Source organism: Acomys russatus, chromosome 24 (genome assembly GCF_903995435.1).
Source record: "Acomys russatus chromosome 24, mAcoRus1.1, whole genome shotgun sequence".
NCBI classification, from domain to species: domain Eukaryota; kingdom Metazoa; phylum Chordata; class Mammalia; order Rodentia; family Muridae; genus Acomys; species Acomys russatus.
The window spans coordinates 32,649,906-32,662,843 of NC_067160.1; the positions used below are offsets into that span (position 1 = coordinate 32,649,906).

A 12,938-nucleotide genomic window follows, 5' to 3' on the forward strand; every position below is an offset into this window, starting at 1 on the left:
TGGAATTTAGATTGAGTAATTCGGGTTCTTTCCATCCGTGCCTCTTGAGAAAAGGCTTTGGACTCAGCACTCCAACAAATGTTCCATCCAGTACTGCAGAGGAAATGACCAAGCAAACTGGGAATTAGCAGAAGTGATATTGAAAACCCAAATCTTCCAGAGCAAGTCCTCAAGGGCTTTGCTAAAAGGTGGTGACTGTCTCTTTGTAGTGACCTACCTAGAGAGCTCCGGCTGAAGCTTCTCTCTGAACTCATTTACTGGGGCTTAGAAAAATCAGTGTAAAACCCCCCCTCTCCCTCCCCCCCTCCCTCCCTCCCTCATTCCTTACTCCCCTCCCCTACCCCCAGCTCACAACATTTTGTTTCTGTTTCAGAAAACACATAGGCTCAGCATTCTATTTCTGATGTGGATGGAGGGCAGGAGGGGGTTTGCTGTTAGTGACCATCTTTGGGGTTTTTTAGCATTTTGTGAAAGGAAAATTAGAGGAAATGGCATAGCCTAGTGAGCTGCCTTTCTCCAAGTCCAGTTTTTGTTTTGTGAACGTATTTTTATGATTACCTTTGTTCCTGGTCAAATGACCTGTCTGTTTTGGTTGTTTTTTATAACCCGTTCAGTTAAACTGAGTTGATGCAATGAAAAAAAAAAATTCCCCACCAGCCCAGAATGTATTGTTATATAATGGAAATGCCTTTCACTTAATAATGTGGGAGTTTCTTCACCCTGTTAACTGTTCACGGTTAGTGCGAGGGCCTCTGTCAACTTTATCACAGCACATCTAAAGGAACAGGCCGAGGAGTATGCGGTGCAGACATTATCACCTTTAGGATGTGGTGTGGACGTTGTGCATGTGACATCTTTTGGTTAGAACACTGCCAACATCTGGGGCAGCAGAGGCAGCAGACAGTAATTAAGGATGCGACTTGGAGAACCGTATGCTTAAACATGAAACAGGGCTTACTGTAAAATGGAAGAAATGGAAAAGCACTGCCAGGGCTTTTAGACATCTTTGCCACATACAGTAGAGTTCAGAGCTCAGCAGTGTGCCCGAATCACTGTTCTCTTTTGATATCCCAGAGAGTGGCAGACACCGAGAACAGTCAGCCAGAAGGCTAAGATTGGTCAGTTGCCTGAGGTGACCCTATTGGCATCCAGCAGTACTTTACACTGTTAGGTCCACCTTCAGGAAGGGTCTTGAATGGTCAGTGGCTTGGACTTAGACAGATCTTGTTCCTCATTGCGGTGTTAGCATGCCAGGTGCCTAAAACTGCACATTGGGTGGTAGAACTTGAGATACACAGTCACCTCCTTGCTATGTTCATTTGCAGAAGTTATCCGTCGTGCTACCTTCCTTCCATAGCTTTGTTCCACTGTTTTTCCATGCCAGTTATTTACCTATTATTGGATTAGGCACTGGGTCAGCGAAAGGATGCCTACAACAGAGCCTGCTGTTGAGGGGTGTGCAGTGTGGTATTCTTTCCCAATGGCAATAAGTCTTTCTCCAGAGTCACAATTAGGGAAATATCACAGCCCCCATATCACTCCTACCCACTCATCCTCCACCAGTATCCCATCTGCACATCTGGCCTACCCAAGAAGAGCTCCCACATTCATACACGCCCAGCTTAGATCTAAGTTCCTGACCCAGATTTCCCGGTTTATGATTACTTCTCTAAATCATAAGTAGCCTTAAAGTTGACCTATAAATTCCTAGCTCTTTCACTTTGCTTTGTATCTACTGCGTAGTCTCTGCTAGGCGAGGGTGAGTGCATTATGTAGACAGAAAGGATGTCCAGGTTCTGAATGTAGCTTCCCATATTTGCAGTTCATGTCCTAGAACTGATGTTTGCTGAGACTCTTCTATGGAATTAAAGCATGTGGTGTATAAAGCTGAGCGGGACATGACTCTTGCTTTTGAGTTGTTCATCTTGTCATAGAGAAATGCAACTACTGGGAGTCTCATACTGTGATGTGGTTAGTGGTTAGACCACATGCAGAGGTACAGGAGAGTGGAGGGCCATGGAAGTATAGAAGTACTGTCCAATTGTGAAAAAAAAAAGTTCTTTGAGACATTTACACTGGACCTTAGGGAAAAGTCAGGGTGTAGAGCAGCCTTCCAGACAGAGGGGATATGAACATGGAAGTTGATAAGATTTTGTTTTTATCAACCAACCAACCAACCAACCACCCGACCAACAAACAATGACCCTCCCCAAGCACTTTCCATTGATGCATTATCAGTTATTCTTTCTTGGAAACAAAGATGTTGCAAAAACAACACACCAATGCCATACCTAGATTATTCGATTTATACACGTGTGGGTCTGAGTAGACTCCTGCTTCTCAGCTAGAGCATAAAGGTAATTTTGTGAGAGACATTCATGTTCTAGATTTCCTTCGCTAAAAAATTAGCACAAAAGCAAAACCTAAAAGCAACACGAACAAAACAAAACCCCACGTTTTGCTTTGTGAATGTGTGTTGTTGGTCCTTGAACTGTTTTGACAGCCAAGGTGCAGGCAAGACCAAGGATTCAGGGCAGCCATGAAGTATTGGATTCGTGGAAAGCCAGCCATGTATAAGGTACTGTGCGAGGCAGTGAAACTATGATGATGAATAAAACGCTACAGTCTTTCTTCGCATATGTGCTGGTTGGAGTAAGAGTGGCCCCATAGGATCATATGTTTGAATGATTAGTCACCACAGCATGGAAGGGACTGGGCCGTGTGGCCCTGTTGTTGGAAAAGTGTGGCACATGGGTGGGCTTTGAAGTTTCAAAAGCCCAAGCTAGGTCCAGTGGCTCTCCCTGTTGCCTGTGGCTTGAGATGTGGAAATCCCAGCTACTTTTCCAACACCATGTCTGCCTTTGTGCCACCGTACTTCCCGCCGTGATGATACTAGACCAAACCCCTGAAGCTTTAAGCTACCCCCAACTAAATGCTTTCCTTTATAGGAGTTGTCTAGAGTCTCTTCACAGCACTAGAACACTAGTTAAGGCACTGTAGAACTCACACGAAGCGAGTTGCAGGCTTCGCTCATTATTCTCACTGCTGTGGGCTCATGGGAGGAAGCAGGGTTCAGGGTTAGGGATCAGGATAGACAAAGCCGAGGGGTGGGTAGAAATTGACGTTTTTCAAGGATGCTGGGTTGGCCATAGAGGGTAAGGAGGCAGCATGAGGAACCCAAGAGGTGACGTGCAGGGGCCATGCTAGCCCATGTTTAGGATGTGAGTTTTTATTCCAAAATAGAAGGAAGGCATTAAAAGATTTTTAATTCAGGAGCTAGCACAATCTGATTATTTGGGGGGGGGGGTGGATTTTAGGTGACCCATAAGAATGTATGGACTCTTGCTATTGGCTGGTTATCAAATCAAAGAGAAAAACTCTTCCTCAAAGGAAAGGCATACTTTTTATTTTTTTTATCTTTTAAAATTTAAAAGTAGTAACAAAATAGAAATTTTCACACATTTCACATTAAAGCCCCAAACAAAACAAAACCGTTTATCCTTTTGAGAAAACCTGGAGTTATGGGGTCCAAGGAGCCCCACATTGGTGGGAGGGAGGTCTGCACCACACCATGCAGTACTGTGGAAGCTGACAGTACTGCGCCTGCTCCCTCCCTGCCTCCCACTCCTGCTGAAGTGTTGCAGATCAAGGAATCAAATTACTTTCCATTTCTCATCAGTGTTTCTAAAATAAATAAATAAATAAATGGAAGAAAGAAAGAATGAAAGAAAAAGAAAAAAATAAGTGAGAGCTTTGATTGCAGCCGTCAACTTGGTCCAGGTCTTGCCCCAGTGTATCCATGATAGCTGTCACCCTCCAGTTGGCTTTGGGGAACACAGCCATGTCTTGATCCTAGAGTTCCTGTGCTTTCCTGTGGTTGTGAGGAGTAGCCAGTGATTGACAGCTGAAAGTCGAGCAGTGGGTGGGCAGCAGCGAGAACAATGGACTGATCTTTTAGGTGTATTTTGGAAAATAAATGATAGAACATTCATGAAGATTGTGGCATTATGGAATGTTTTTGCCAAGAGACTGACTTTTTTCTTTCCAGCAGAAATTTAAGATGGTGAGAGAGTCTGAGTAATATACCAATCATAGGGGAATGTACCACAGGTTATATATATATACATATATATCTGCATACATACATACATACGTGTGTATATAATACATATATCTACATACATACATATGTGTGTATAATAAATATATAATAATATGTATATATGTATATATAATAACTTTCACTCACTCTTTTATGAATTATGAAGAGTTTTCTTCTGAAGCCATCAAACATGACAGGGAAGAAGGGCGCTGGGTCCACACATTCTTACCTGGGGCATCTCAAGAGTTTTCAGTCTCTGCCTCTTTATTGCTGCCTGTCTGCTCCCCCTGTCTTTTCCACTCTCCTCTCCTCTCCTCTCCTCTCCTGGTTATGATCAGCAGTGGCATTTGCTACAGAATGTTCCTGAGGGTGGGATCCTTGCCAACGGGGTGGGGTGTGGAGGAAATAAGCCAAACAGTTGGAGAGGCTAACGTGAGAGCAGGAGAGCAGCTCAGAGGCCCAGTGAGTAGTGAGTGCTGGGAGGAGGTAGAGGAGCCCCAGTGAACATGCCAACATTAGCATAAGGAGCAGTCAGCTGGGCCAGATAAAACAGGTAGGCAGCCCGAAGGAGCTGGCATGAAGTAAAGTAGGCCAACAGGAGGCAGGATGCTACTCTCAGCTTTGGGACCTAAGTGGGCATTGACAGGATCAGGTCTGTGTCAAGTGCAAATATTTGGAAACTACCCCAGAGGTAAAGGGTCGGAGGAGCTCAAGCCAGAGCCCAGGCTGAGATCAATGATAACCACAACAGTAACAGGATGATGCGCAGTGGGTACTGACCTGACTTTCTCTGAGCTTCTTACATTCCGACCTGCACAAGAACCTGGCCCTAGTCCTCATTCTATGCATGAGAAGCCGAGGCACAGAAAGTCAAAGTAGCTCAGTGTGGCCCAGCTGGGATGTGGTCCAGTTGAGATACACAGGCAGCCTGACTCTCCAGCCCTTCCTTGTAACCTCCCTGCTCCATTGTGCTCTCGTTACACAGTAGTGCTCCCGTTACACAGTAGTGCTCCCGTTACACAGTGGCAGGTGCTCACACCCAGTGCAGGTGCACGGCCTGAGAACTGCCTTTATGCACACTGTACTGCGCATGGCCTTCCAGGAGGGGGCAGCATACACAGCCCTGCCTCTGTTCTGCTTACCCTAAACAAAAGCCAAAATTTCCCACTCTACCTCCTCTGTGCCTTTCATATTTTAGCTCGTTGGTTCTAGAACTCATTTTGTCACCTTGTACTACAGATGAGGCCCCCAGGGATTCCAGGACATGCCTGGGTGGTGAGACAGAGCACGGCCACAGAAGGCTGTGAGATGCACAACCCACTGTCTGTGGTTGTTATAAAAATTTGTTTTACTCTCATTCTTCTTCCTGCCATGTTGCCACCACCTGTCTGAGGGAGTCAGGGAAGAGGCAACGCTATGATGGTTAACACCTGCAATGCCTCACAGAGTTGTAGAGGCAAGGAGGGCTTGCAGAGGAGAAAATCAGTAGGCCACAGCTACTGGTAAATAGCAATATAATTCCCAGGACTAAACCACCAAAGATCTTGAGCTTGGGTTCCAGTCTGTGGAGCCAACAGGAAGCGTGTGCTTGCTGAGGCCAAACATTATTTCTTCGCCTCATTCTGGACCTCTTAGAGTCTTGCCATAGAATATGTAATTACATTGGCTTAGAAGAGTTCAATTTCAGAGAAATCTGGCTGAAAAAAGTTAGATATTTGTATTTTTTTTTCCGAGACAGGGTTTCTCTGTGTAGCCTTGGCTGTTCTCGAACTCTGTTTGTAGACCAGGTTGGCCTTGAACTCACAGCAGTCCACCTGCCTCTGCCTCTCGAGTGCTGGCATTTAAGGCATGCGCCACCACCACTCAGCAGGTATCAATTTCTTTTAAAACTTCTAAAGCTGCTCCAACTGTCTTGCTCATGGTTACCCACAATTCATAGCATATCACTTTATTCTCACCTTTCTGTTCCCTTCTACCATCCTTACCAAACAAACAGAAAGCAAAACAAAAAAACCACTTGGTCCCCTGGTCTCTTGGGAAGCCCATGGGTTTGCTAATCCACAAGGTTCAGCATTGGGTATGGAAAGGTAACTTCTTGTCTTTACTATGTGAGATGGCTTGGTTAAGGGCCCTGCCATTTCCTCCGTCTCATCAAATGTTTGAGGCATTTGTCAAAAACCAACAAGAAGCTCTCCAAGACCCATGTAGGGTTTATAGACGTAGAAGCATACAGGTGGTGCCTTTTGTGTGGGATCTTGTGCCTTTGAGCCGCTGATTGTCTGGAGAGGTAATTGTATGGAGAGGTAAAAGGAAGCGGGTTGGTGGAAACCCAGGCAGGAGAGAACGCCCCCCCATCCCCCCGCATTGTGGCAGCCTCTGTGGGAGTCTCTGTGGTTTTGGAAGCCACTGGAACTGAGAGGCAAGTGCAGCACTGGGAAATACCATTGTGAGACGAGCCTCAGGGCTTTCTGGGAATCCCAGTTTAGTTTAAAGCAGGGGATCAGGAGAGGAAGTGGTTTCTTTGCTATCCATCCAGCCTGGAAAACTCATAGTCAAAAGGACAAGGGTTCCCTCCTTAGTTTCTTTGCACTTTTTTTTTTGTTTGTTTGTTTTTGTTTTTGTTTTTTTGAGACAGGGTTTCTCTATGTAGCCTTGGCTGTCCTGGACTCACTTTGTAGACCAGGCTGACCTTGAACTCACAGAGATCTGCCTGCCTCTGCCTCCCGAGTGCTGGGATTAAAGGCGTGCGCCACCACCGCCCAGGTTTGCAGTTCTTTTCAAAACAGGGTTTCACTGTGTAGCCCTGGCTGTCCTGGACTCACTTTGTAGACCAGGCTGGCCTCGAACTCACAGAGATCTGCCTGCCTCTGCCTCGCTGAGTGCTGGGATTATAGGTGTGTACCACAGTGCCGGCTTCCTTGTACTTCTTGCTGAGGGGAATATATATACCCTTGAAATTTGGCTCTTGGAACTTGAACCTGATGGAGTCACTGGACTCCATTGAAAAACTGGGGACTTGAGATGATGAGAAACAGGAGGCTTTGAGGGACGTTTCAGAACTTCTAAGGCAGGCAGAGTAAGTGAGGACAAAGATGGTCAGTTCCCAAGTCCTTCTACAGTTCCCAGTTCCTTTTTCTGTTGGTATCCGAGCTTCTTTCGGGAGTCCCAGAACCAAGTCCCTCACCAGGGATCAACCCAAACACTGTGTTGAGACCTTCAGGTGATTTGTAGGTTCAGCAGGTACCAATCCCGAGGTGGCCGACCAGTCTGTTGTTCAGTTTGTAGTCCTCAGTTTAGGGTGACCATGGCCTTTACATTTTAAGTTTTAGGGGCTGGAGAGATGGCTCAGTGGTTAAGAGCACCACCTGCTCTTCCAGAGGTCCTGAGTTCAATTTCCAGTAACCACATGGTGGCCCACAACCATCTATAATGTGATCTCTGATGCCTTCTTCGGCAGATAAAGCACTGATATACAATAAATAAAATAAATAAATCTTTAAAAATTTTTAAAAGTTTTATTTGTTTGTTTTATTTGTGTGTGTGTGTCTGTGTGTCTGTCTGTCTGTCTGTATGTATGCATGCCTCTGTATTTACGCATGATGTGTATGTGTGGACACACATACATGTACAGGTCAGAGGACCCCTTTGTGGGAGTTAGTTCTTGCCTTCCCCCTTTGCCTGAGGGTCGGACCGTGCTCTCTCAGCTTGTAATGCAAGCACCTTTACGCGCTACACCACCTCACTGGCCCCTAAGTGGCCTTCGATCATCACTGTTCACCAAGGAGAAAGTAAGAGAGCGCAGGACGTCCCCCCACCCCCACCATGGTGACCTGCCTCTACTTCACCAAACGACACTTGCGAGCATGTTCCCTGCCTCTCTCTGTCTTTGAAGCTTCAAACTTGGCAGAGGTCGGGGCTGGGGAGATGGTTCATTTCTTCCCACACATGAAGATCCAAATTCAGACCCTCAGCATGCGTGGGGAAGCTGGGCAGAGCAGTGTGCATCTGTGAGCCCAGGACTGGGGTACAGAGAACATAGTAGAAGTAGTAGAATCCGGAAGCTTGCTGCCAGGCAGACTGCCAAATTGGTGAGTTCTAGATCTGGTGAAAGATACTGTCTCAGAAAAAGTGGACCGCTACCGAGGAAGATCATTAATGCTGACCTTTGCCTTCACACACACACACACACACACACACACACACACACGAGTACATACCACATATGCATACAGGCGATGAGAGGAAAGGAAAAGAGGAAGGGGAGGGGCTAGGAGAGGGAGGAAAGAATTGACTGTGGTGGTGTGGCCCTGTAACTCCAGAGCTCAGAACGCGGGAGTAGGAAGACTCCGTGATTGAGACTAGCTTGACAACAAAGTGGGACCCTGTGCAAACAGAAGGGAGGGAGGAAAGAATGGAGGGGGAGAGAGAGAGAGAGTGAATGTGAGAGTGAAAGAGACAAACTATGGTTATGCCATTTTGGGGTCAGGGCCAGGGATGGGGGAGAAGAGAGCCTTCCAAGTTATATGTAGCCCAAGCTGAGAAAATATGTATAGAACACAGGCTTTGAAGAAAGCAATTTATCATGTCTGTGTGGGGAAAATGTCTGGATTGATGACTTCTGGGGTCTCTTACTGCCTTGTGATTCTGAGTCGGACATTTGTCTCTAACTCCTGGAAAGCAGGCAGAGGCAGCCTTGTCCTGCGTCTCCTCCACCTTTGCCCTTCCCAAGCTAGGTGTGGGTTTGCAAGGAGTAGCACAGCTGCAGCGCTTGACTCAGGCCTCTGTGCCAACATGCTCACCCTGAGTCAGATGGCAGACTGCTGTATGAGTGGCTCATGAAGCAAGTCCCTGCTCTTTATAACCTGCCTTTTAGGTCTTGCATCAGTGTTGGTATGCGAGGCAGCCATATATAGGGGAGCAGTTGAGCCTTGCACAGTTTCCCAGCAGGGAGTGTTTCACCCATTTTGGTCAATTCCGAAAGCAGACAACTTCATTTTCCTCCCTTTAATTGATTCTTGTTTAAAAATAATCAGGAAACAGCTATATTCCCAGTTGAAATAGTAAAGTATAGAACTATCTTGGAGACTCTGAGGAAGAAAAAAAAAAAAGATCTTGTCCTGGCTTTCTGAATATTCTGGCTAAAACATTTGTTTGGCAGTAGTGGGGCGGGGTGGGGGGGGGGAGGTGGGAAGTAGATCTGGGTGGAGTTAGAGGAAGAAGCTGAGGCGGGGTGAATGATGAAAATATATTGTATGAAATTCTCAAAGAATTAATATCACTATATTAAAATGTTAGCCAAGTCTGACACATGGATTTGGCTTAGAATTCCTCTGACCCAGGCCTCTTGAAGTCAGGGGAGTTGGGAGGTCCACGGGCCAGCATCCTGCACCAGCATGCAGCTATCAGCAGGTGGAGCTAGCTCAGGATTTTTCTGTGTAGAATCTGTGGAGCACACCTCTTTTCCTGCAGTGCCTTTGGGTAGGCACTGAATTAAGGGTGCTATACTGTGTGAGCTGACCATCTAGGGAGTCTGGAAGGATCCAAGTTGCCTTGCCATCTTTTAGATTTGAAAGTATGTTGAGATGCATAAGTTGACTGAAAGCCATCAAAGGTTGGGTCATCGTAGACCAGGGAGAATGGATGTGGTATCCTAAACTCTTACAGCTCTTGGGTCAAGATTGATGACTTGGTTTGTTGCTCTAGACTTAGGCTATTCAGACTGGCTAGGAGACTGACCTCTTTTCCCAGGTCTGGACCAATGGCTCCTTGCTGAGCTCCCATGAACTGCAGCCAGTGCCTTCTGGCTGACAAAGCAGGGTTGTCACTGGTAAGTGTTTATGTTGCACTTTAGATCTGCAAAGTTCTTTCTCCGAGGGATTTCTTTCCTCAGTGTCACAGCCGAAGGAACCAAAGCCCACAGAGGCCAGGAATGACTGGCCCACATCAGCAAGTTAGTTGCAAAGCTGATGTGGAGTTTCTGGGTGATTTCTTACCTCCCCCCTCCCCCCATGATTCATGCAGCAACTCAAGATGATGCTACTTGGTCCTCACCAATTTCTTTCCAAATTTAGCTGGATTCTTTTTAGAGTGATCTGTAGGTTTTCCTGGTTCAGGCTACAAAACATTACTGGTGAGGAGGCAGCCGTAAGTACATAGAGGAGCTCTGTCTCAGGTGACCCAGTTATAGAATTTGTCCTCCGTCAGTGTGAGTACCCTATGGGAGCAGGGGGAGGGGTTGGACCTACCTCTGTGAGTTGTGGGGCACAATGAGCCCTGCTCTGGGCTGTTCAAGGCAAAGGAAACAGAGGTATGGGGATCAGATGAAGGATTCTAGCAAAAATTAGTCTGTTATTTAAAGAGGAGTGTTAAACAAATTGAACTAAAGGAATGTTTAATTTCGTGTCTAAAAGTTGAGAGGTTTTTGCCTTCCTCTCCAGGCTCCACTAGTGACAGAAGCGTATTATCTTGCCAGTAAGGCAGACATTGGTGAAAATACTGAAAACTTTCCTTATAGAGAGGCTACAAACCTTACTGTCTGTTATTTAGATTAATCATTTAGGTCACATTTTTCTATATGACTTGGTGTCTGTCCTTAGAGCTTAAACCGTCTCTGCAAAGTACAAGTGTTGGATGGAGATTGGTGTCTGCGTACCTATCTTTGAGGAACACTCAAAAATAAAACCTCTCTCCTTTGCTCCGTCCTCCAAATGTACATTTAATCCCGAGGATGAATTGGCTGTGTTTCGAGGATCTGACAGCCCTCCTTTCTACACGTTCAAACAAGCCTTTTGGATACTGCCAAGTGTCCGTGGTAGAACTAACGATTCAGGCGAAACAGGAAGAAGCATCTCCGTGCTGGATAGGATGCTCAGAGTCACCCTCTACTCTCCCAGGGAACGCTCTTCAGCTGACTGAAGCAGGGAAGCCGAGCCAATCAGAGGCCGCTTTCCTAGCTCTGTCACCAGTCTGTGCTTGAAGAAGGCTTTTGCTTTTTATGCTCTGTATTGGGGAGGCAGATAAAAATGCCAGGTCTGGAGCGTCTCTGGGGATAACCTCGCCCTGTGTGGGGTGTGAGTGAATAGCATCGTGCCTGGCAAATCCACAGGAACTGATAAGACAGGCACAGCGCTTCCAGAGAGAGGGGCCTTTGCTTTTTTAGCTCTAGCTGTGGTTTCTGCAGCAATTTTGTTTTTTCTTGCCTTAAAAGAGGTGCTGTGGGTTATCAGACCTCCATGTATGACAATTTGTACCTGCATGGAGTTGAAGACTCGGAGGCTGTAAGTATTTTTCATAGATAGCCGGTTCCCTCTCTCCTCCTCTTCCTCCTCCCACTCCCCCCCCCCCTTCCTATTTCTTAGGCAACGCAGGAGACATGGAGCTAAAAGCCAACAGCATTGGGGTGCTTGCTAGCAGCTGTGTATTCTCTTGTGTAGTTTGAAGCTAACTGAAATTATTTGTCGTCAAGTAAGAGGGGAATCAACTTGATACCGAAGGCATCTAAGAGAATAGGTTGTTGGGGTTTCTGTGTGACCAGGGCCACGCTTGATTTATGAGGGGGAAACTGCCCCTTGTAGACTGACTTAAACTATGCAGAAAGTGCTGTGTTTTTCCAGTATCAGGGCTCTTAGGAAAATCATTCATTATATAATAACACGGTTTGTTGAGCTAGCATGAGTGGAAGGTCCTCCGCTGTAGCTGTGTTATTACGTGCTTACCGGCCAGACAAGCAGTGCCGTTTCTGCTGCTTCTTTGTTAAGGAAATCAGATGCGAAGGGTCGTGCACACAGTACTCCAGCGCAGGGATGGTAGGTGGTGTCCCCGTGCTGTGCCCTGCAAGACTGAAGTGAACTCATGTGTGTTTGCTCTCAGAACACTGGACTCCTGTTCCCTAATAGCTCAGCCCCCCACTCCTCCCCCCCCCCATCCCCTGCAATGTTTTGCCATCGGGATGAAATGGTTTTCTGCAATCCCTGAATTGGTAGCGTGGTATAGCGTGCAGTGTGCATAGAGGTGAAAACTGATGGCTGGGTTCTTCCTTTTCCTCTTGCTGGTGGTAGCACCTGTTTTTTGCATCACTTACATAGACACCCCCTGAAGAAGGATGGTTAGCAGTGGCCCATGGGACATGCTGCGGGGCGTCTGAATTTTACATGAGTGTAATGTCATGCATGTTGCCACATCTCAAACAGAATTGTGTTATATAAGGTTCTCTGGCTAAATCACCCAATAAACATTGTAACAGGAGGGAAAAGAAAGAAGAAGCCTATGGCATATGTCAGTGTACATGTATGCATCACAACTGCTGCCCGTGAAAGACAGCGGCCCTCCGTTCTCATAAGGCTTTCCGTTTCCCCTTTCTGTCTGTGTTAGCTGTAACTCTAACTCTCCCCTCCTGCAAACTCTCCCTGCTTCTCACCTGCCATGCTTTAGAATGACTGCACTGTCCATCCTTTGCAAGGAGGGGACCGTAGTCTGTAACGTTGGGGGTTGGAGTCACGAAGGCCTGCTCTTGCAGGTAGGGTCAAGGAATGGAAGACACTATAGGAGTTTAGTCAGCCAGCTCCCCAACTGGGTTCCTCAGGAAGCCTGGCTGTTCCTTGCACTCTGCCTTCACACTCAGTTATAAAACATGTGATGCCTCGAAGAGTTGTAAGTTGTTTTTTTTGTTTTGTTTTGTTTTTTTCTTACTGTGATTTTAAACTCGGGGCAGCGTTGCTTTGAGGTGGATTGGAGTTTGTTTTCTCTTTTCCAGAAATGCTTTTAGAAGCCAGCTGCTGCCGGGCAGCAGAGTCGCCTAGGAACTAAATGTGTGTAGCTCCTTGTTCTCTAGAACTGA

General features: G+C 46.5%; 1 protein-coding gene across 4 annotated transcripts in view; it reads left to right on the top strand.

The window, feature by feature from the left end:
- Nucleotides 1-12,938, top strand: part of Cacnb4 (calcium voltage-gated channel auxiliary subunit beta 4) — a 253,882-nt gene that overhangs the window by 112,387 nt on the left and 128,557 nt on the right. The window contains exon 1 of one of the 4 annotated variants that reach the window (XM_051167108.1): nt 10,973-11,379. The exons of 2 other annotated variants lie outside the window; for them this stretch is intronic. In XM_051167108.1, the coding sequence (XP_051023065.1) occupies nt 11,335-11,379 (45 nt within the window). In that variant the 5' untranslated portion in view covers nt 10,973-11,334. Of the gene's footprint in view, nt 1-10,972; nt 11,380-12,938 lie in introns of those variants that run through there. One more of the 4 variants, XM_051167109.1, reaches the window with a different exon arrangement.